The sequence below is a fragment of the Streptopelia decaocto genome, assembly GCF_964273445.1.
Source record: "Streptopelia decaocto genome assembly, chromosome: 5".
Classification (NCBI taxonomy): Eukaryota; Metazoa; Chordata; class Aves; order Columbiformes; family Columbidae; genus Streptopelia; species Streptopelia decaocto.
In genome coordinates this window covers 41,507,422-41,529,799 of record NC_138659.1, presented here as the reverse complement: position 1 = coordinate 41,529,799, position 22,378 = coordinate 41,507,422, and the positions used below count along the sequence as shown (strand labels likewise).

General features: G+C 40.4%; 1 protein-coding gene across 1 annotated transcript in view; it reads left to right on the top strand.

Annotated features, from left to right (window-relative positions):
- Positions 1 to 1,233: 1,233 nt before the first annotated feature.
- The window catches only part of BICC1 (BicC family RNA binding protein 1), a 102,404-nt gene continuing 81,259 nt past the window's right edge, over positions 1,234 to 22,378 (top strand). Inside the window, exon 1 of the mRNA XM_082053081.1 lies at positions 1,234 to 1,623. Within this exon, the coding sequence (XP_081909207.1) occupies positions 1,422 to 1,623 (202 nt within the window). The 5' untranslated portion in view covers positions 1,234 to 1,421. The remainder of the gene's footprint in view (positions 1,624 to 22,378) is intronic.

Genomic DNA, 22,378 nt, shown 5'->3' with positions numbered 1-22,378 from the left:
CGGGAGAAGACAGACAACAGACACCTGCAGCACCGCAGGTGAGCTGTGGTGCTCTCAGGGTGGGAGATCTCATGGGATTCCGGACACGGCACTGCTAGAGCATCTCATAGCAGACTGCTTTTTCATTGGAAAACAGGGATTCATTGAAACAGAAAGCTTTTGTTGGAATATGTGATGTGCAGCATAACTCTTTTTGTCAAAGAGAATTGCTCAGATTCGGGAGAAATGAGCTGGCTGGCGCTGGAGAGACTCAAAAAGAGGGAGATGTGTGCGTCACCCTCGCCTGCCTGACCTGGGCATCCAGACTTTGGGCAGATCAGCCCTCCAGGCTGTGTCCGGCTGCAGGAATGGAGAAGCGGCACCACTGCAACTGGACCAGCATGTCCACTCATGCTGACGCTTTCTCTACATGGGTGTGTGCTTTAGGGCTTAAAGGGTTTGCAAAGCCACACGAACTGCACTATGCTATAATCTAGCACCGGGATGCTGGCTGTGGATTAACGCAACTGTGCCTTGAAGGTGAGAGATGTGTGACCCGGTTTAGTGCGGTGCAGCACAGGGCACTTCACCTTTCTGAGGCTTCACACAGACAAAACACCCAGCTGAAAGCCAGGGCCCTCCTATACTTGACATCTGTCAGCCTTGCCAAGCGAATGCCGTTTCCAGGACGTGCCGTCGAAACTTTGGCTTGCCCGTTTCTCCTGCACACACACGCACGTTTCGGAGACACCCCTTTTGGGCCGGGGGGCTTATTCGGGGCCCGTTTTCCAGGGCCGCCACCCTGCCCGTCGCGTGTTTCGCCAGGCACCGCACGATCGCTGCCGGCGCTCCCGGAGCGGCGGGGGCCGGACGGCTAAGGGGGCCGCGGGCAGCCCAGCAACCCCCGCCCCATCCGTCCCGGGCACCGCTCACCCCACGGCAGGGCTTGCCCTGAGCGGCGGGCGTCTCCCGGGGCGGGCAGGACGGCGGCAGTCCCGGAGCGCCGCTGGCAGGGACCCCCGCCCCGGCCCGCCCTGAGCAAGAGGCGGTGCCTTTGGGGGCGGCATCCTCCCTCCCTCTCCCCGCCCCTCCCTCCTCCCGCCGCCGCGCCGCTGCCCCCTCCTCCCGGGCCGCGGCCGGGGATATCCCCGGCCCCTCCCCGGCGGGCCGGCGGCGGCCCAATGGAGGCGGAGATGTTGTGCGGGTTGCGGGCGGGCTGGGGGCGCCGCCGAGCCGCGGACGCTGCCGCCGGCCCGGGGGCGCGCACAGTCGGCGGGGAGCCGGAGGCAGAGGCGGGCGCAGGCGGCGGCGCCGGGGCCGGGACTCTGGCAGGCGGCGGCGGCTGGGATGAGCCGGGGGGGCGGCTGTGGGGGCAGATAGCGTCCCGCGGGGAGGCGGCCGAGTGGGGCTCGGAGCGGCGGCGGGGTCCGCCTGGCAGCGCCATGGCGGCTCAGTGCGACCCGCTGAGCGGGTACCTGCAACAGCCGCTCTCCGACCCGGGCTCCAACAGCGAGCGCAGCACCGACTCGCCCGTGCCCGGCTCCGAGGAGGACTCGGCCGGCCCGCCGCGGCCCCTGCACAGCCCCGAGTGGGGCGAGGAGCGATTCCGGGTGGACAGGAAGAAACTGGAGGCCATGCTCCAAGGTGAGGGCGGTGAGAGGCGGCGGCGGTCCCCTGGGGGCGCGGGGCAGCGAACTGGGAGGGGAAGGGCCGCGTCCCTGGCCCGCCCGGTCCGGCCTTGCACTTCGCCGCCGCGCCGGGGTCCTCTTGCCAGCCCGTCCGTCGCCGCAGATGGGCGGTCCTGGGTCGGCGGGAACCCCGCGGGCCGGTCCCAGGCTCTCCGGCGCCGTCGTGGCCTCCCCGGACGGGACTGTACGGGCTGGGGGGAACCGGCTCCTTGTCTCCCCCGCTCTCCCGGAGCGGAGCCCAGTGTCGCGGCCGGGGAGCGGCTGACGGGGCACCCGCGGGCGTCAGATGTCGCTTGGGTCCGGGCTGGCCCCGGCGTGGCGGGTGGTGCCGGTGCCCAGCCCCGCCGGGACTCCTCCCGCAGTGGCAGCCGGCGCGCCGCGGGGCTGCGGCTTCGCAGGTCGAGGGCTCTCAGAAATCCATCTTTAAAAACACCAAATCCCCGCTCGGTCCGGGCGGTTCAGGCTCTGGGCTTTCGAGGAACAGCCGAGGCCGCCGCGCAGCGGGCAGGGAGGCTCCGAGGGCAGTCGGCCCGGCCCGGGGAGCGGGACGGCTGGGGAAGGGCTGACAGCCCATGCCTCAGGACTTGCTCTGCCCTGGGCTCTGCTTTCTACTTTTTTTTTTTTGTTTTTGTTTTTAGCTTAAGACTACATATTTTAGCCCAGTGTGTTTTGAATTATCTCTCAGTGGAAGTTACGTAGGCAGTTTTTGACAAAGTAGCATGAGTAGTGATTGTGGGTTTTGTTGCCGAAGAGCAGCTTAATAGATTTAAACTGGTTGAGGATGTTGCTGAGAGGGGTGATTCCCCTGGGATGTTCCCTGCTCTCTGCCCTGAAGAGCCCCTGAGAATGGAGGTGAGTTTCAGGTCTTACTATGTCAGCTCTCAGGGCATGTTTGGATCAACAAAGGAAGATGAAGGTGGTTTGGAGCAGCATATTCCTTCCTCTGGGATTACTGTTTTGTAAACATTCAATGCTAGCACTTGACATGGTAACCGACATATTTACTTACAATTTCAAAACAAATAGACCCCTGCAAATATCTCACTGTTGTTCCTGTGGCATGGAAGGCATTTCATTCACTTACAGAGCTGTGGGCACTTGTTGCCCGACCATCCCCTGGCAGAACAGCCGTGGAGGAGCAGAGCGGGTGAGCTGGGTTGGCCACTGAAGAGCTGTGGTTTGACTTGGTGGCTGCAATGACTGGAATTTTTTTAATTGAGATTCTGTCTCCTGGGGGTGAGTTAATCTTTAATCAGTTAATACTTCAGTGCTAGTAGAAAAATCTCATTATGTAATGCAGTAAAGAGGAAAGAATTTGGAGAAGCAGAAGTCTCGTAATCAGCAACAACTATTTATAAAGATGTGCTCATCCAAAGTGTCTTAAAACCAAAAACGTGGGTATTGAAAAGAAAAAGTATTGCTGTGTATGAAGTGGTAAGAAAAACGGTCGAAGTTAGAGTACTGTAAGAAGATTGAAAGTTGCGTTAAAATTTTCCTTTAGTAGCAAAATAAATTTCCATTATCTCATCCCACATACAATCCTTCCTTCTGCTGGCTGAGGTAGGAAACATGTGAAGGTAAACAAAGCTCCTAAGCAGAGTCCAAATACTGTATAGTTGTGTCATCCAGTAGCAGCAAGTGTCAAAACCTGAGATTTTTCATTTGCATATTTTAATGGTTTTTTTTAATCATCATAATGGTTGATAGAGTAGAGTGAGTAAGCGCAAAGAGAATGCTGGCTACTTCTTGATGAGAGGTTGCTGTGTGTCCAGTCTAGCACACAAATGCTTCAGGTGGTGGTTAGAGGGGTTTTTACATCAGTTACCATTTTTTGTGAAGAAAAGCAAGTGTTGGACTTAGTCATAAATGATTTTTGTGTGAAAGCTAAACTTTCTGGCTCATTGGTAATGAAAAAGTGCTTGTTAGGAAACAAGAGGCCAACGTAATAGTTCTTTCTATCTGAAAACTCTAAACTGTTAAACATTATCACTTTCATTCGGTTTCCTCTCTGTAATTTACAACTTTTCATCTCACCTCTTGACTTCCTACAAGGCAGGCTTTACTTACCCTTTTCTTGTAGAACACCTCAATCACTGTGTAGCTCTGCCCGGGTGTCACGGAGAGCATGACGAAGGCCAGATCTGAAACTGGTACCCAGAAATTCAGAGTCAATTATACTGCTGGTTACAAGCCAAAGTTGATTTTATTTTTTTAACCTCTTCCCTCCCCCCTTTTTTTTTTTTTGCTGTCTTTTGGGAGTGTAAACTTTGACTCCCCCTAGTGGGAAAGGAACCATGGAGAAGCAGCAGTGTGCCATCTCCAGAAACTAACTTGTTAGAAAATTCATAGAGTTGCATTTCATATGGTTTCTAATACCACATCCTTCCCTGGAAGTTCTTCAGATACATAGACGTTGCATCATGGAAGAGAAACATCTTTGTAGTCTAGGTGGTGGTGACCAGATTTCTGATTTTCCAAAGTTTTTTCTTTTTTTAATTTGAGCTGGTGTAAATACAGCTTCTTATTCATATTAGATGCTTAAAGGCTCTTCTTTTGCTTCTACTGGCTGCTAGAGAGCATGTTTACACTTGTGAAAGTTAATTTTAAATGCTTAAAAACTTGCAGTTTCTTCTCACATTCACCATAGCTTTCTTATATTATGGGAAAGTGACAAATATGTCATCTGTAGTTCAGTTGTCTTTCAAGCCAGGTTTGAAACAGCATCTGTTGAAGAAACCTGTTGGGAAATGTTCTCGTTCTTGCTTGGGCATCCCTTATTTTTTTACTAGTCAACATCTGTTGTTTACTGATGATGAAATGTGAAAAAGCAACCAGGAGTAGAAAGAATATGAAGCAGCTCGGTGTTCGGCTTGGTGCTTCTGTGGCTCAAGATGTTGAGTAGCTCTCTTTCAAAAAAGAGATGCTGTGGCTAGTTTGCCACCAGTTGTAGCTGAAGCAGAAATCAAGCCTGGATTGAGGTGTCAGAAAATATTGATAGATTTGAGACTGCTCCTGGTATATATTTTTTTTCCACTTCAAAATAATTGGTTTAGTATCTTTGGTGTTTTGAAGTTTGGTTCTGAATGGCCTAAAGTTAAATGTTAAATGAAAGGTAGAGGGAGCTGCTCTAAGAGCTTTTTTTTTTCTGTTTGGGATATCGGAAAATGCAAAAGCTGTTTTAAAAACCTTGAACATAAGAATTATTATGTTCTTGTTGTGTCCAACTATTTTGTATGACTGTTTTATTACTTGCTTATAGCTGATTGGAATAATGTTCCATAAACTACTCTGTCTTTGCAGTGGGCTGTCAGCTATCTTACGCTGGATGTCTTTGTCAGAGTTTGTTGGTGAAGAGATCCCTTTAAAATGTTTTATTTCCCAGGAAGCAAATAGAAATAAAACTGATAGCTTTTCTTTTCAGCAGTGACAGAAGGTGGTATTTCATAGTAACCCTATCAGCTCTGCACTACGTTCTGGTGAATACTGAGGTGATGATACTGTGGAATGATTTAGGGAACGTCTGAGTGCCTGCTACCATAGCAGCCGAGTATTATTACAAAAATGCAAAACACTAAACTTAGTGAAGCTGTCCAGAAAATATAATCTAAAGGCTAATTTCACAGCCATCAATAGACTTAGCCCAGTTGGCCATGCATCTTAAAAACAAATAAAACAAAACAAGACCCCAACAAACAACGACAAAATGAAAACAAAATGCAGCACCTTTTTCTCTTGAATGGTGTCTCTTATTTTTGGCTACAAGGTGTTATGCCAGTGGATTTCAGATAATCCTTTTTCTACATTACCTTCTTTAACAGACTTTGGAGGTTTTAGTGGGATGTATGTACAGCACATTCCCAAATACTTTGTGACTTTATAATGCAAGATCATGCAACAGTACTTGGGTTAAAACAAACCCAAACAAATCCATGTCACTGTTTTTCAAGAAGAGTCCAACTCTAGCAGTGGTGTGGATGCCTATGGCTCTTTCTTTAAAAAAAAACAGCTTTGTGCCTGTTAGAATTCAGGTTTTCTCTGTTCTGTGTGTTTGCGCGTGGTGGTTCTTTTGGTTGTTTGTTTTTTTTAACGCATCAGCATTCGGTTTGGGGGCTGTTGTGGATAATTTTAATTTTGGGATCTAGAGACTTTTTCATGAGTGGTTTTATGCATGGTGATTTTTTTTTTTTTCCCTTTTTCTCTCATGAGGTAATTCATCATTTGAATTGGCTATTGATAACCAAACACATGAAGAAAAGCACAGACCTATGTGCTCAGGAGACTCTGAAGAGTACTCAGCACCACGAATACACTGTTTGCTGCTGGGTTCATCTTCCAGAGCAGGATCTGTTGAGACCAAGTGGGGCACAATTTAATCTGGGTGAAGCCTATTTACTGTAGATCTACTGCAAACCAATTGTTGATTCCTTTGCCTGAGGGTCGTCCTTGAGGCCGTGTCCCAATCCCAAGGCCGCACTTCCGCAATGCCCAGTTCTGATGCTTGAATGAGAACCGATTTATTTTGTTTGCTGATCCATCAGGTGAAACTTGCTCTATTTAAACAAGTATTTTTTCCCTACTTAATGTGTAACTATGTGGGAAATAGTACTTGTAATACTTCTTGGCTAGTTTGTTTCAACTACAGAGAATGATAAATTGATAAGTGGGACAAGCAAAGTTTGAGGGGGATGGAGGGGAAGAAAAACACCTGCATTTGAGTGTACTGAAGACAGTGGAGATGTTCTAGGAGATCAAGGCCTCTGCTGAGACTGCTAAAAAGCATAGATTTATTAGAGGCTAGACCATGAAGAAATGAATTAATAGACTTTGAGTGAATTAGCTGCATAATAGGCAATTGTAACTGAATTAGAGTGGTCCTGAGTGTAATGGTTTCTGTGTGGGCATAGCAAGCTCTGTGTTAAATTTACATTGGGTTTTTGTGTTTAGATGCGTAAGCAGGAATTAATACTTCTCTTTTGGCTATTTTTTTTTTTTTTGGTGGGTATGACGGTGGCAGGGATCAGTATGATAAAACTAAATGTACTGTCCTGCTTAAAATAATTGCTGCACCTTGCTTGCAACTGAAGTTAAAAGTACTCAGAATGCTGTTGATTTATACCTGTGTTTAGAGTTCCTCATGTCCCTGTTGGAGCTGGAAGAGATGTGAAGTATGTCTTCTCTTCGACTAGATTCTTACTCAAATATCTTACCAAACTCTTTATTTTAATATGACTTAAACACAGTTTCTTTTCCTAGAGGAGGAAAATATTTTTTCTACTAAATTGTGAGATTTCTCTTGGTGTTTTTTATTTTTTTTTTGAGTTCTTTGCAATGTATCAGCATAACCTGGACAAGGACATAGTTGTGGGGAAACTGGAACCTTTCTAATAGCATTTACATTCGGTGTTTAACTTGCATGTAGCAGAAAAAAAATCAAATACTTTGTCAGGTTTTCAAATCCATAAAGTGCTGAATGGTCTCTTTCTACAAAAATAAATACATGAAATGAATTTGTGTGACTTGTAGTTTAAAAATGTTCCTGCATTCCTTTGTTAACAATTGTAATAATACCACTTTCTCAAGTTTCAGTGTTTTTTAAGTAGTACAACGGACTATCATGGTTTGGCATGAACTGCTAAGTTAAGTATTGCTGGCTTGCACATTCCTGTTGGTTATATTGTAATCTTTACCTCCATTGGAAAATATGTCCTATTTTGAGTACTTATTTCAGGCTCTTGGCTTTATGCCTGTCAAACAATGAAATACGCTACTTTTCTTTAATTTCAGACCTCTGTGTCGAAGATCTAATAGCTTTTTTTTTTTACAGTAATATTGCTTACCGTGAAGACACAGTAGTAACTCTCATGAACTTTAAGCATAAAAACTAATATGCCTACACACAAGTTGGAGTTCAGATAGCTTATTAATTGCGTGTACTTCTTGTAGCCAAAGGAATGAGTACTTGATTTAAGAATTTATTCTCTAAGATGCAACCTGTTAATCAGTGGTAGTTTTAAAAATAATTTTGACTTAAGCAAGTAGAAACATTCCTTGAACGTATCTGCAACTTCTGTTTAGTATTGATTTTTGGTTTATGACGGGGCTTTCTTGTCTCTGGTTCAGATCAGTATGAATGTATTGCATGGGGCAATGTAACTCTTCATGTTTCAGTAACTTTTATAGCTGATTTATATAAAGATGTCTAGAGCGATATCCTCTTTACTGGAATAGGAATAAAAAGTTTTCAAAAAATTTCCTGTTCAAGGTTCACTGATATTATGAGGGGACGCTCATGTGTGATAGCAGCTCTCTGCCAGGTCGCTCTGTGTGTGTGGAGCTGTTGGAGTAACTGTGATCCTCATAGTAAACATGGGGCTGTATCCCTTCTGCTGTTATCTCTTGTCATCTCTCTAGCTAATAGAGTCTGAAGAATCTGGGTATTCAACAAGTTCTCACATTTGTATGCAAAAGTGTAGTTTTTGGATACTGGGGAAAATACTCTGTCTAATCAAGAAAAGATGGATGTGATGGATACAGGGTTGAAAACAAAACCAGGTAACGCCAGGTGTCTGAATAGCTAAGTCATTTGCCTAGTAGCATAACTATGTTTAATTTTTCCGCTGCAAACCAGATTGCATGAGGAGAGATTGATGGGCATGTAGCAACACTGGTCCGTCCTACTCATTATCCTGGCTGTGTATCTCTAGTGTAACAGAAACCAGGACACAGAAATCGGGAAGGCATGTAACAGGCACTCTGTGCCTGCAGGGCAGCTACAGAAGGGCTCATACATTTTCTGGGAGATCCACATGAGTGGGTACCTCCCTGAAGTGCCTGGTGCTAATTCAGGGAGCATGGATGGTGGAATTGGAGGTCTCTCCTTTGGAGAGTAAAGGAATCAAAAGATTCTTAACTACAAAGCTTAACGTTAATTTTATGTCTCCAATTGTTGAGTTAAAATATTAAGTCTAATATTAGATTGTAATATTGGAGCATAATATTTATTAGTGTTATGTATTGAATAAGACTATAGATAAAAGTGTTTGATCAGACAGCAGTAATAGAAAAGGCTTTTTGCATCCTGGTTTGATAAAATAGTGACTGAGTACACGCGTCAGTTTGCCTTCCCCAGGGCAGCAAGAAACATCTGCTGGGGAAAAATGGCCTGTACATCCCACTTGAAAAAGTTCTGGCAGGATTTAGGGTTGTGTGGGTTTTTTTTAACTTCAGATTTCTTATGCCTATCGATGCTTTGTAGTATCTTGTCAGTGAAACAAAACACTGATAGAGCAGTCAAAAGTTATTTAGGTTGCCTTTGCATCTTTTAGCTGCGGTTCTCTTGAACAGGTAAAAAATTACTAATACTTCCTAAATCTTTAATCTTAACGGCTGGAGTTTAAACTGAGGCATCAGGGTTCGCTTAGGGAACTGGATAAACCAGCTGGAGGTTCGGTGGCGGAGCAGTGGGAGGTGACTGCGGGCTGGAGTGGCCTTGCTGGTTCCATGGTGTAGTTCATGGACCCCATGCTGTGCTTTACACCCTGCCCTGCTGATCTTACTGATGGCAAGTTGTGAAAACAAGTCTTCATAATGCAGCCTAGATTGGGGCATAGTTTTGTTATCTCTATAGCTTGGATTCTGTCGTATAAAGCACAGAAAAACTTGCTGCTCTGTGTATCCTTCCATGACGTTTGTTCCTTGCACATGTGAGGGAGAAGAAACAAGAGAGAACTGGCTCTTTACCTTTCTTTTCTTTCAAGGGTAAGGGGTTTTAAGAACTGTTTGTGGAAGTATCACTTGTGATGAGAAAGACAGACAATAGATGTTGCATTTAAAAGGCATGAGGTTTCCAGTCCTTCTGCCAGCCTCCCAAATGGCCAGCTGCCAGCAGCTGCGCCTTGTGAATTTGGCATCTTGGCATCAACAGTTTTAAAGTGCTGTGGAATAAAGCTTCTGTTTTTAATGCTTAGGGTTTTTTTAATGTTATCCATGTTGGTGTTCCCTAGAACTTTAAAGACCAGATTTTGACCCATTTTATTAGAAGCTACGGATTATTGGAGCGCAGTGTGGTCACTTGCTAGGACATACACCATGTGCAATCAGCTGAAGATTTTTTTGAAGCCGTAGTTAGCAGCTGATAAGTGATATGCATGTATGCAGTTAAATGTTTTAGCTGTTACGCCACCTCTGGAGAGGTACAGATCCAGCCCAATAAAAATGTCACTGGACTAGAAGCAGTATCCTCGACTGATCTGCTCTAAGACCTTGATTAAATTGCTTTTCTTTCCCCAGTCTGATTTGATGGTTGAGCCCTTTTGCAGAGGCAGGAGCTGGTCTGTGCAGTTCCAGCCCCAGCATGGCCCCAAATTCCCCATTTCCATGCAACTCCAGTACTTGCCTGGTGTGTCAAGTTTGCCATAAACCTTGTGAAAAATACCCTTGCAGAGAAAACTTGATAAACTTGTATGGAGAAGTTTTCTCTCAAATATTAAGCAAAAAGCGACTCTTCATTCCTCTTTTGGCTTTTTGCCTGTTGGGAGCATGTGTAGATGCAAGTGAAGCATGAGTGGTTCCATCTTCCATTTGCCGAACTTCTGTGTGGGCCAGGCCTGGGAGGCTTCGCTCGGTCTCTGTTCCATTTTCTGCTAAAACTACTTTTCTAGACCTGTCCAACATTTTATTTAAGAAACTATGGGGTGGTCATTTTTTTTTTCTTTAGGTTAGTTCTTCTATACAGCTTTTTAACTTTCAAAGATAACTTCTTTTTGTAGGAGTCACAATGCCACGGGATGTTTTTGCTCTGGATGCTGGAATATTACAGAGCTTTTGAAAGCAAAGATTACAAATAAGAATGAATGCCAAGGAAAATAAAAAATGAGGCCTTATTCTAGTTCATTCAAGTGAAATAAGCATATAATATATAAAAAAAGATTGGGCTGTGTTATTTCTCACTTGGTACAATGTATCTGTAAAAGCTAGATTCATTGCTTGTACTAGCAGTAAGGTGACTGGCAAAACAAAATGAAAATATCATCTGCTGCTTATGGAACAGATCAGATTATGGTGTTTGTCAGGTTAAACTTCCTTCTTGGAAAGGAATTATGCTGTATTTCCTTGTGAGGAAAACTTGGAGCATTTTCATAAGGAAATTCAGCTAAGCAGTTTGTAGTAGAACACCTCTGAAAATCAGCATGAAGCCAAGTAAATCTGGCCTGAAAGAAGCGATGTTAATAGATAACTGGAGGCAGAAAGTGTTGATACTAATGATTTCTCCTAGTTTTAAAAAAGGTGCTGTTTCAGTCCTTTTGAGCTTATGATATACATACATGTTGTATATAATTGTGCTATTAGTATCTCCCTATATATTTTTTTAAAAAATGTAATTGCATTGATATTCTAAAGTTTCATGGTGAGGTTTTATATATATTTTCACCACTTCCTTTTTTCTTTATGAAATATTTTTTTTATCCTACTTACAGGTGATGATACTTTTTTCCTTTCTAAGCAAAGTCTGGTTTTTGGAATCTGTATTACCACTCTGAATTAGTGGTTTAAACTAACCTTTAAATTTGCCTTTTTCCCTATTGCCAATAACTCTGTGAATGGAGGACTTTGATTATATCTATTTTCATTGGCTCTGTTCTGTTCAGACTGTGCCTGCAGTAAATTTATAGCAGTTGAATATATGAGATTGGTAACTTAAAACTAAGCATCTTGAGAAATGTAAAAAACAAAATCTGTAATTCCAAAAGAAATATTAGGTCAATTAAGTGATGCATTTTTAATGTTATGGAAAGCTATAGCAGATTGATGTCTTCTGAAGAAATTCCCCGTGACCTTTATGGTAAAATAATTGAATGGCTTGTGGAAATACAAACTGGGATCTGGTGAACTGTTTGCAGTGTAATTGAGCCAGAAGCGATGTTGTGTTGTAAGGTAGTTCCTGTGCAGAAGATGATACTGCAATACAAAAACCATGATGAGTGACAAGTTAATCACTTGAAGAAAAAAACAAAGGCGTTTAAAATCGTATCTGTATCTGTAACACATATATTTAAATAACAAATACATATTTGTATGTAATTCAAATGAAGGATACATATACATGTTATCCTTATATGACATGAAAATACTTCATTTAATCGTGATCCACATCAAAGAATGTAAGACTTGGTCATGCATGTTCTGAATGTGTAAGTGCATCCATGGTTGAGAAGTGTATATAGAAGGTGGCATACTAAATTACTTTAGATGGCCTTTGTTTACATGCAGTTAAAGCAGTTAAAATAGCATTGAATTATATACTCTGGATATGGAATACATTTTTTTTTTAATATAGTGGAAAAGAATCTTAGTACTTTTTTTTTTAATAAAACAAACATAAGTGCTGTTTTTCCTTAGTATATTTACTTCTGGAGTGGATAAGAGAGAATCTGTTTCTAATCTGTTCCATGTGCAGAAACAGTGAATAAATTTGATCAAATCTTTAGTCCTTTATAAGGAATTCCTTTTTGAAATACTAACATATCCTGCAGAATTTTCTTTCCTCCCTCTGCGTGGAAGACATTAGCATCACTAGGGTCCAGAATACATGGATTCTCAATATGTGTGAAATTTTTTAATGCACTGAACAATTGAACGTATAAGGATGTTTTCTGGGTTGCTTAGGAGCAGTCAGGTTTTTTACTTTAAGTGGCCTTCAGTGACATATTCAGATTGTTCAGAGATTTGGCAGAAATAAAGTCGTCATTCCAGCGTTTGAAACATGAGGAATCACTTAAGCTGTGAAAAGTGTAGGGTCGGCTTATTGTAAAGTTTTGTTTAGATTGAAATGTTTACAAAACTTTAGACTGAAATGTTTACAAAACTTTATATTCTGAGTTCTTGTAAATGTTTGGGAGCAGTGAGTGCTAGAAGAGTACTCTGTGGGATGTTAAGTATTGTTTTAGGTGACTTCACCACCTGAAGGATGCTAACTTTGATTACAAATCAATTGTAACTGAACTAAGTTTTTTTTTTTAAACTGGTATCTGTATCTAGTTGTAAGTGTATTTCTGTATTTATATATAGAGCTGAGTATTGTTAGTGGTGTTTTAAGTTGAGAATGTAATTCAGGCCAACTAAAATGTAAAATATTACATATACTTTTTTTTTTCTTATGATATATCAATTGCATATTTACAAGGATATTTTAATAGGGAAAGAGTGAAATGGCTGCCTGGGCAGGTTGGCCAGACCAGAGTTGTAGTAGGAGGGAGTAAAGGCCAAGCTTTTCAGACAGATGGGAAAGATTTTCGTTTTAAAGCGGGAAATCTTGGGACCTGAGAGGCGAACGGAGACGTGACTAAGAGGATTATAATAAGTCCAGTAGCTTTGGACGTGCACATGGAACATCTCCTTGTGTGTTGGCCGGACGTGCTGCTGCGAGAGGAGCTGCTCCTGGTGCTTCTGTTCAGCTTCCCATCCCCTCTCCTTGTGTCCTGTGAGAGGAGAGGAGAAGCCGCTCACCGGCTCTGATCCGCTCCTTCCAGGGGTGTAATGAATCAAGGTTGACTGGAGCACATTCAGCGTTTTTGCAGCTGGTGCGCAGACTTGGGGCTGTTGCCACTTTGTGAGCGAGAGCAGGCATGGGGAGCTGGAAACCTGCGGGGGCCCAGGGAATATTCAACTTCTTCCCTCCTCTTCTAACTTGCCCTTTCAGAGGGAGCAGAGCTTTGCTGAATGCTCATATTTTAGTGTAGGCTTTGGTGTAAACACTTTCTTACCTACCCAGACTTGCCCTCTTTCCATGTGATGTGTAGAACAGGGAGACCTGGTGCATATGTCAGAGCTTCCATGGGTCAGATCTGCTTTGCTGGAATGGAGGCACTGGTAAGACAGTGAGGACTAGTGCATTTGCTATTTGCAGTGGTAAAACAAATTCAGATGCGGCAGTGCGTGTTAACTTCCATATTAAAGATTTAAACTGGAGGACCACGATGTAGAGCTGCGGGTTGTACATCAGTCATCATTGGTTTGCGTCATTCTACTCCAGAAGAGAGAAGCAGCAACCATAAAATAAATTTTGTAGTCTTCTAGAGATGTTAAGATTATTGCTTTGAGTACAGCTGAGTATTCACTTCGTAAGGTATTTGTATTGTTCTGTTTTACTGATCATCTTAATATCTAGCAAATTATTTTGAAACAATTGAGTTACTATATGTGTCTTTAAGGTAGATCTATTTTACCTGGCAGTGTGATGATAATGGTAAACATACAGACAGAGCTTCTTATTCTGAATCACTTTAAAGTCCCTAGTATTTAGCATTATATTGTAGTTTATCCTTTGTTACATCATTTTAATAATAAAAGGAATAAGAATTCATTCTTGACAATGTCCAAGTAATTTTATACCCTGCAAAGGAGTTTAACATCAACAAAAATTAAAACATTATAGTCTCTTCTAATTATAAAATAGAAAAATCTTTCACTGTGTTCTCTTGTATTAATAACTCCTCACTGATTTAGTCATCTCAAACATTCTGGGTTTTGGGCTGTACCTCTCTAGTTCAGGTTCAGAAATACAGAGGCTATTTATCTTTTTAAGTACTTAATGAGTTAAACTTTGTTGTATTTGAAGGGATAGTATTCTGACATTTTTGAGGACAGAAGAAGAGATGAAGAAGCTTGTTTAGGAGGCAGAGACCTTTTCAGGCAAGTTAGTATGTGATTTTTAATTCAGGTTTGCTGTTGTGGTGTTTTGTTTGTTTGTTTTTAATGTGCTCTAATGACTCCAGTACTTTCTCTGTAAATGGCAGTTACTGCCCCAGATGGATACCGGGTCCAAGCCAGTATATTACCAGCTTCTTTTGCTCAAATACAGCCTGTTTAGTGATTTTTCTGGCAGGAACTGCTTAATTACTGCAAAGTAGAGGTTGCCAGCTGCCTGAGCATCTACACAGGGTTTGGTGCCTGAGCTTGGTCCTTGATGCTGCTTCTCTAGCAATGTAAGAATAGTTGTCTTTTCTGGAGAAACATCTCTAATCTGTGATCAAGTGGGCTCATGCTGGCACAGTTAGAGCTGGTAAATGTTTCATTGTGACAGTTTAGGCAACAGAAGCCAACTTGTCTTATTCTAAAACAAGATGTTTCTTCTGACACCTTAAATTTGGTGATTATTTTTCAGCAAGTTACAGAAGAGATTTGTATCAATTTCTACAAATCAGTTTTGCCAAGGTTGTGGGTTCATAGTAGCCAAACTGTCTCATGATTTCAGGGTAGCAACTTAGAGCTGAAAGTATTTTATGGTCAAAGTCAGTTGAGCTGTAACAGGAAACCCGAATTCAACCAAAATCAAAATAAAAGAAAAAATGCAAACAGGAAATGTTGCTTTTTTTGGCAGTCCTAATAATATTATAATAAAGGCTTATGAACTCTAGAAATGGAGTAGACCATCCAAGCTTTCACCACTGTTATTTCTCTTTTTTTTTTTTTTAATTAAGCAGAATTGAGATTTGCAGAGACTTTCAGAATCTTGTGAGTTTTTCGATTTTTATACTGGCCATTGCAATGTTATTTCCTCTGTATCAAGACAGCTTTGGGAGCTTTGCCATGTCTATGGAAAAAGAATAATTTATAAACTTACATGCTTTTCCTTGCAGAGCAATCAACTAGTTTCCATACAACTTAATTAGTCCTAATTATATGCAATGCCTCATTGCTTTTAATAATGTACCAAAAAAAAGAAAACAGTAGCCAAATTATAGTTTAAAGGGACAGCTGGAATAGTTGAAGCAGCACTGGTAAAAACAGCATGAAGGAAGAAGCTTAAAAGCGTAAATTAAGTGATAAAGTAATTTGCACAGTAGAAAACAGAGTTGTCAAGTTTGTCTCAAGAAAAGGCAGTAAAAATTATTCTTCCTTAATAATGGAAGTGCATGAAGTGTGTTGGAGCTACCTCTGATGCATTGTGCTATTGCATGCAGTTGATGGTGACACTTGTAGTATCTCAAGCCCAAGAATAAGTTGTACTCATGGTAAGTGTTGTCTTTAGAATGTGGCCAAATAAATAAAGTGTGTGGTTTTTTGTTTGTTGTTGTTAGAATACCTGGATTTCAGTGTTAGGAGATGGTATTCTGAATCTTGGGTTTGTGTTTCTGTATGTGGACTTGAGTTGTTGGGCTTTTTTTTTTTTTTCAACTGTAGAGGCTTGATATAAAATCACTTGGAGTCTCCGCTAGCTGCAAAACTGGGAAAATTCCTATGGATTAATTGCAACTCTAGGAGGATCCAGTTAAATAAAGTCAATAGTAGGAGGCTTTGCTTGATACTTACCATTTGTGGGTTGGGCTGTGTTTGTCATTTTTCTGGAAGAGACATAATGTAGTTGTATGCTTCGTATTCCAAGTGGACATTTTCACTTTAGAGAGGATTTTTCTGAGTTTAAAATGCTCCTTTTCTCTGGTGTCCATTGCATCTGCAGTGTGACAGCAGAGCTGAGCATCTGCTCCGCTGCTGGAGTTCTTTCAGCAGAGACTTATCATTTCTCAGTGCCTTTAAGATTACTGGATGAGGACTCCTTCAAGATTTCAAGAGCTAGTTCTTATCGAAATACCTCATGTCTGCAAGTGGAAGTTTCCAGTATCATATATGTGCAAGAAAACTCTACTAATATAACTTATAGTATTATTAACCACCTTCATCTTCAAGCACAGTCTTCTGCAGCCTTGAGATACTGTTTACTCTGCTTAAAGGCTCGTGAAACATGAACTTTCCAAACATTCAACTGAGGAACTAGAGCAGCAAGTCCTGAATTTTCCCTTTCTGCTTAGTTTTAAAGCTAATCCATTTTAACTGCACAAAGAATGTTCTTTTTCTGTTAGCTGGTTTGCACCGCACGAAGCTATAGTTCACGTTGTGGAACATCTTGAAGTCTATATTATTGTAACGGAAGAGGAATGTTAGGAATCTTTTGTGGACAGTTTATTTTTTGCCACAAAGCTTTCCGTATCCTTGCTTTGGATGGAAAAGAGTAAAGGCTGTAATTGCTCGTTTAATTTTTTGTTCCTTACTAGTAGGCATTTTCTGATGCAAGGACTCCATGATCTATCCTGTCCTTCCTTAGGAGAGGAGAAACAAGACAAACCAAAACAAGCAAACCAAAACAAACAAAACAAAAACCCACCAGAAACAAACTGTAGGGTTGGCAATTGTAGGCAAGATACTTGTCCTTAAATTTCCAATTTTCAACTTTTTTCTCTTCTGGGTGACTTGTTGGCAATACTCAGCATTACTCTAGGTTTGCATAGTTCTTGCAGACCTGTGAGAATACTGACCTGACTTTCTCTGTCCTGAATCACTGTGGAAGAGAAGCGTGAAATAAAGGCCAAGGGGTCAATATGTTGAGAAGAACACATAATTGAAGAGGGTGGTCAGTGTAGTTTTGTTTTTTCTTAAATTACAAGAAGAAAAGGCATTAAAATGTAAATTTAACTTGCAGGAATTCCCAAAGTATAAATCGGACCCAATGTGTGAAAGACTTGTTTTATAAGGGTTTGATAAAGCCTTGAGAAAGTAATGAACACTTAAAAGCTTCAGATTTTTCTGTGGTTGTGATACTTGTCTGTGTGCATTACAACTTGGTGTTGAAAAGTCATGTCATTTAAAATAGTTCTCAGAAAGAGAGAGAGAGAATGATTATTGTCTTTTGGGTAAACAGTGTACTTCTTAATAGGGCTTTTATATTCCTGCTAGTCGTTGTTTATCATTTTTTGTATTATTTTCTTAACACAGATTTAGAAGAATGAAGACCTAAAGCACTACTTTTCAGTATTTATTAATTGGCTCTGATTAGGAACTAGAGCAAGGCATTGTTGCTTTATTTATTAATTAACTACTCACTGGTGTTTAGCGAGACAGTAGCCAAACAGAAGCACACAAGGAGTAGTGACCAGTCTGTATACCAGGGTGGTGGTTGTTTTTCACTGGAATACAAAACTGATGTCCCCTTGGCTGTCAAGTGGTAAAGGTGTCCTTGTATTTAGTAAAAGTGAGTCCAGTAAAACTGAGTACTTGAGGTTTTGCTTATTGTTTATTCTGTTGAACCTAAAATGCTGATATTTTCCTTTTTGGCTGAAGATAGTGCTGATGGCTATTGCAAACAAGCAGACAGTAATTTTTTAAATTGATGGGTAACTTGTCTCCTTCACAGAAACCTGACCCCAGTACATGCTTATGTCTGGGAATGCCAACTTTGAGTTACTTTACCCTTCTCTCAAGTGCACTGTATTTCTTTAGGAAGGTTTGTTGTTCAGAGACCCTTTCCTGTTTGAAACAAAACTCTTGTTGAATTAGAAATTATGCATTCATACAGTGTTCTTGTTTTTCCACATATCAACTACAAATATGATTATTGTAAATTAAAATAATTTGTGTAATTAATTTAGAATAATTTATGTGTACGTGCTCACATGTGTTTTACATTGTATAAATCAAATACAGTTAGGTACATCTCAGGAGTAAATGTGGCTCCATAAATAAAGGAGTCCTTTTTCTCATATTACATATCTTTATAATTCCTAGTGAGAAGTATGCTCAAGGACACTCTTTTAGTGTTCCTCAATTATAGCTGTTTGTTGTGCTTTTTATAAAAAGACTTTTAGAAAATGTTTCCTTTTGCTAGACTTGATATTTAAGTTGATGTTTTAGGCTAGTTATTTCTTTACCTATTTTTAAATAACTTTATCAATATTTATGTACCTGTTAAATAAAAGCATGTTTTCCAGTAGTTAAAAATCTCAACGTTATCTGCTGCCATAGCAATCTAATCTTTACATGTTTTTGCACAACACTTTGTTAATATTTTTGTCCAACCACTGGCCACGGTTTGGGTTTTATGCACTATCAAGTCCTCAGAGTGACCTTATGCTCCTTGATTATAAAATTTACCTTAAAAATGATAAGGCTTTTGTACAGTGTCAGCTCAGGTTCAACAGTTAGATCTGAATGTGTCCGTTAATTATTATAGTTAATTATGACAACTACAAACAACACAAATTGGCAGATAACAGGGCAAATAAGGTTTTAAAGTAGACTTGATTTTTCTCATTGGTTAACCGACATTCCTTCCAAATTAGTGATATTTCCATGTCACTTAAAAAGCCAGTGTTTTGGCAAAAGCTTTATGCAGGCACGAAACACGTGAACAATGTTTATAAAAACAGGGATGTTTTTCAAGTAGAACATGTTGAGAGACGTTACACAATGTTTCATCCACAGTGCTTTATATTGGTAGCTGGCAATGTAATTTTGCCTTTAGTGATTAAGAATTATGATTTTTGCATTTGTCATCCCATTACCTAAAATCTGCTCAAATTTAAAAGAGCTGTAAGCCTTATCAGTTGTTATGCAGTGTACTGTAGACTGTCTTTGAGGTTTGTTTTTGAGGAGTAGGCTGGTACGCCACTTGAGTGGAGGCACTTACCACTGTACTTAGACTTTGAGCTTTTTGCTTTAGTACTGAATATGCATAGAAAAGAAAATGTAAAGATAGACTTTAAAGGCACCACTTTGCTGGTAAATGTCATGCTGGGATATGCTAGATGCTTGTTATGATGCTTACCATAGCTTCATCATTAATTGAGATGTGCCTTGTGCTGATCAGCAAGCACTTAACGGTAATACAAAATATTAAGTCATGTTTGGGTCATTTATAAATGTGCATGATGATGTATTAAAATTTTCTGCTACAGATTAGGTTTTGATGAACTTTCTTATTTCTCTTGTGTGCAAGTTTTTATTACTGTACACACTGAGAATAGATACTGTGCATAACACAGCAGAAAGAATATTCATGTGGACTTTTATTGAAAAGATCCGAGTTGAATAATAATGAGCAGAAATGGTAAAAAATTATTCCTGAAAGTTACATTTCCAAATTGCATTTTATTAAGTCAGCTGCACTAATATCTTGCTACTTAATACTGTTTTTGTCTGAAAAAATATAGTATTTCTTCAGCTAAAGCTCCCACACAGAAACTGGAGGCAGAAGTAGGCTAAATATTAGTTCCTTACTCTTTATCGTTTGTTTTTCTAGATTTTGGCAGAAATCGCACATTCTTTGTTTTAATTTTTCACTTCCCCACACTTGACATTTTATATCCTTTAAGTTTACAAGTTTATTTCCAGTTGATTTTGCATGAACTTAAAGGGGTTTGGTATTCTATCAGCTCTTCTAAGCAGGACTTTAAGTCTTAAAAGTGGAAAAGAGAAACTTTAATTCCAGAAATACTCAAGGTTACTAGATAAGTGGGTTGCGTAACTCAGAATTATAGTTGTCTAACCACGAAACAATGCTTTCTTGTTTACTTGTGGTCATTAGTTTAGCTTAAGCATTTCCTGCTCTGTATCACAAGGTTTTACAAATGGAGTTTTGTAGAATTTCTCTGGCTTATATGTTTCTTTTAAACAACAATTTTAGACATAGCTTTGTGTCCATAAAAATACAAATTAGCTGGTGGGGGCTAGACACTTTCCTTCAAGATTTGCTTGCGTGTAAAAACAGAGGAGTGTTATGATTTGAGTAACGTGTTTTGGGCCTGTTTGTGTAGGCAACGTAACTTCAGAACAACTCTCCGCTTCCTTGGCTATTTCTTGAATGCCTTGCTCAGGTTATTGAAGTTTGTGGACTGGTGAACCTTTTACTCAAACGCTGGCTTTGAAATCTTGTTATGATGTTTATTTAGAAGCAGCGTGATGCCTATAGTGATTTTGTGATATTTGCTTTGACTGCTCAGGGTTATTAGAGGTTTCAGGCCTGTACAGGATTGCTTCCTGAATACTGGAAGGTGCAAATGAAGATTCGTCATATCTCACAAGTGTAGCGGTTCAAAGGTGCTGCAAGGACACAGCAAGTCTCTTGGGCAATGGCAGGACCTTGCCTCTGAGGGGTGGAAATCACCAGGAATCTTATGTTCATAGATCTGGCTTTCTAAAGACCTATCTGTTGGGAGGGTTGGGGTGGAGGGAGCTTTGTAGTTCTATACATCTCCATTAGTATGGAAACCAAGAGAAATTTACTTCAGCATGTTCGTATATATCAAAGCGTGGCCCAAAAATACACGTGGGGTTTGGCTGAGCTATAAAGTTGGTGATAATCTTTATAGTATGTTCATGTATTTTTATGTATTCAAGTACTGAAAAATTTATATCGCTCACTAATTTTTGTCATCTTGAGATCAGCCTAAATTTGAGAAGAGTCTGTGTGAAGATGGTTAACAGCCTAGGTCAGTGCTTTGAGGTGAATGGGGCATCTTAAGCTTATCATCAGTTTTCCACCATCCATATGTAGTCTCAGTGATGCGTGCTTCCAGCATCTCTATTTAACTTCAAAAAGAGCTTTGGCGTCTTTCTGAGAGACAAGTCTCAATAGCATCGAGCTATTTGAATATATGTCTTTGTACATTCTGCGAAATAAGATTTTGATTTGTTGTGAGTCGTGAGGGGGTTTTTGTTTGTTTGTTTGTTTTTGTTGTGTATGTTGGTTGGTTGGTTGTTTTTTTTACCTATGTCTGACTAATGGTCTCCTTAATTTTTTCCCCAACGGAAAAGATTTATCTTCCTGTTCTTCAGTTCTTCATTGATTGAAGAGAAAATAGTTGTAGTTTTTCTGTGATTATTGATGAAAAATTGACCAGAAATTGTTGGTGAAAGACTGCAATTATCATTCACCTGAAATTCACAAGGATTTGCTACCTATGTACAAACATTTAATAGAAGATGATTTACTTTGAAGAACATGTTAGTAATAAAAAGAAACTCTACCAGTGTAAGTGCAAATTTCCTTGTGGAGTTATCTTTCTGTCCAGAAGAAGGCTTTCTCCTGGTGCCAATTTAGAGCAATTTTTTTCTGGATATATGTGTCTGCTACGTCTCAGTCTGGTACTGTTCACCTCTGTAGCATTGCCTCAGTGAAGAAGCAGGTGGGGTTTCCCAAACAGAGTAATTTTAACGTAGGAGTCAAAAATACTTGTTTTAATTTATTTTTGTCTTATTCTCTAAAATCAGAATGCTTATGCTTGTCTCAAGCTATCTGTCCTCTTTTCTGCTAAACAGTCCACAACACTGAAGTACAAGCTATTAAGTTATGGGTAACAGCTTGTGCAGTCCACGTCTTCTAACATCGCCTGATTTGAGCCAGTGTGGATGCCGAGCTCCTGGCTCAGCTGTACCACTGCAATGTAAACCAGGGCAGGCTTTTATCTTACTGTAAACTGTATCTAGAAATCCTAATTATACAGCATGACATTCTTTCTTCACTCTTTGTGTTTATGTTTGTATGTTTTTATTTATATGCATATGCATAAACAGAATTATTTAATGCTTAGGCAGCTGTATATAGCAGTTGTGTTTTTTAATATGGGAACTGTTAGTAAGAAAAAAATGATGAAAACATTAACATAAAAACAGCTGTGAAAATACAACTTTTTCACCTTTACCAGAAGGGTCTAGACTTCTGTTGTGCTTTTATCTTCTTACCTAAACAATTACTTCATTTCCTTAGTTTCTTGCAAACAGAAAGATCTTGGTGTTGTGAGTAAACTTTAGTTTGGTGAAGTAACTTCTATTGCTAGTTTTTGTGCTGATACATAATTTGGATTCCTTGTCTAGCTAACGTACGGGAAAATAGGCGACAAATCGGTGCCCACTTTGTGGTGATACATAGCTCTGAATTTGAT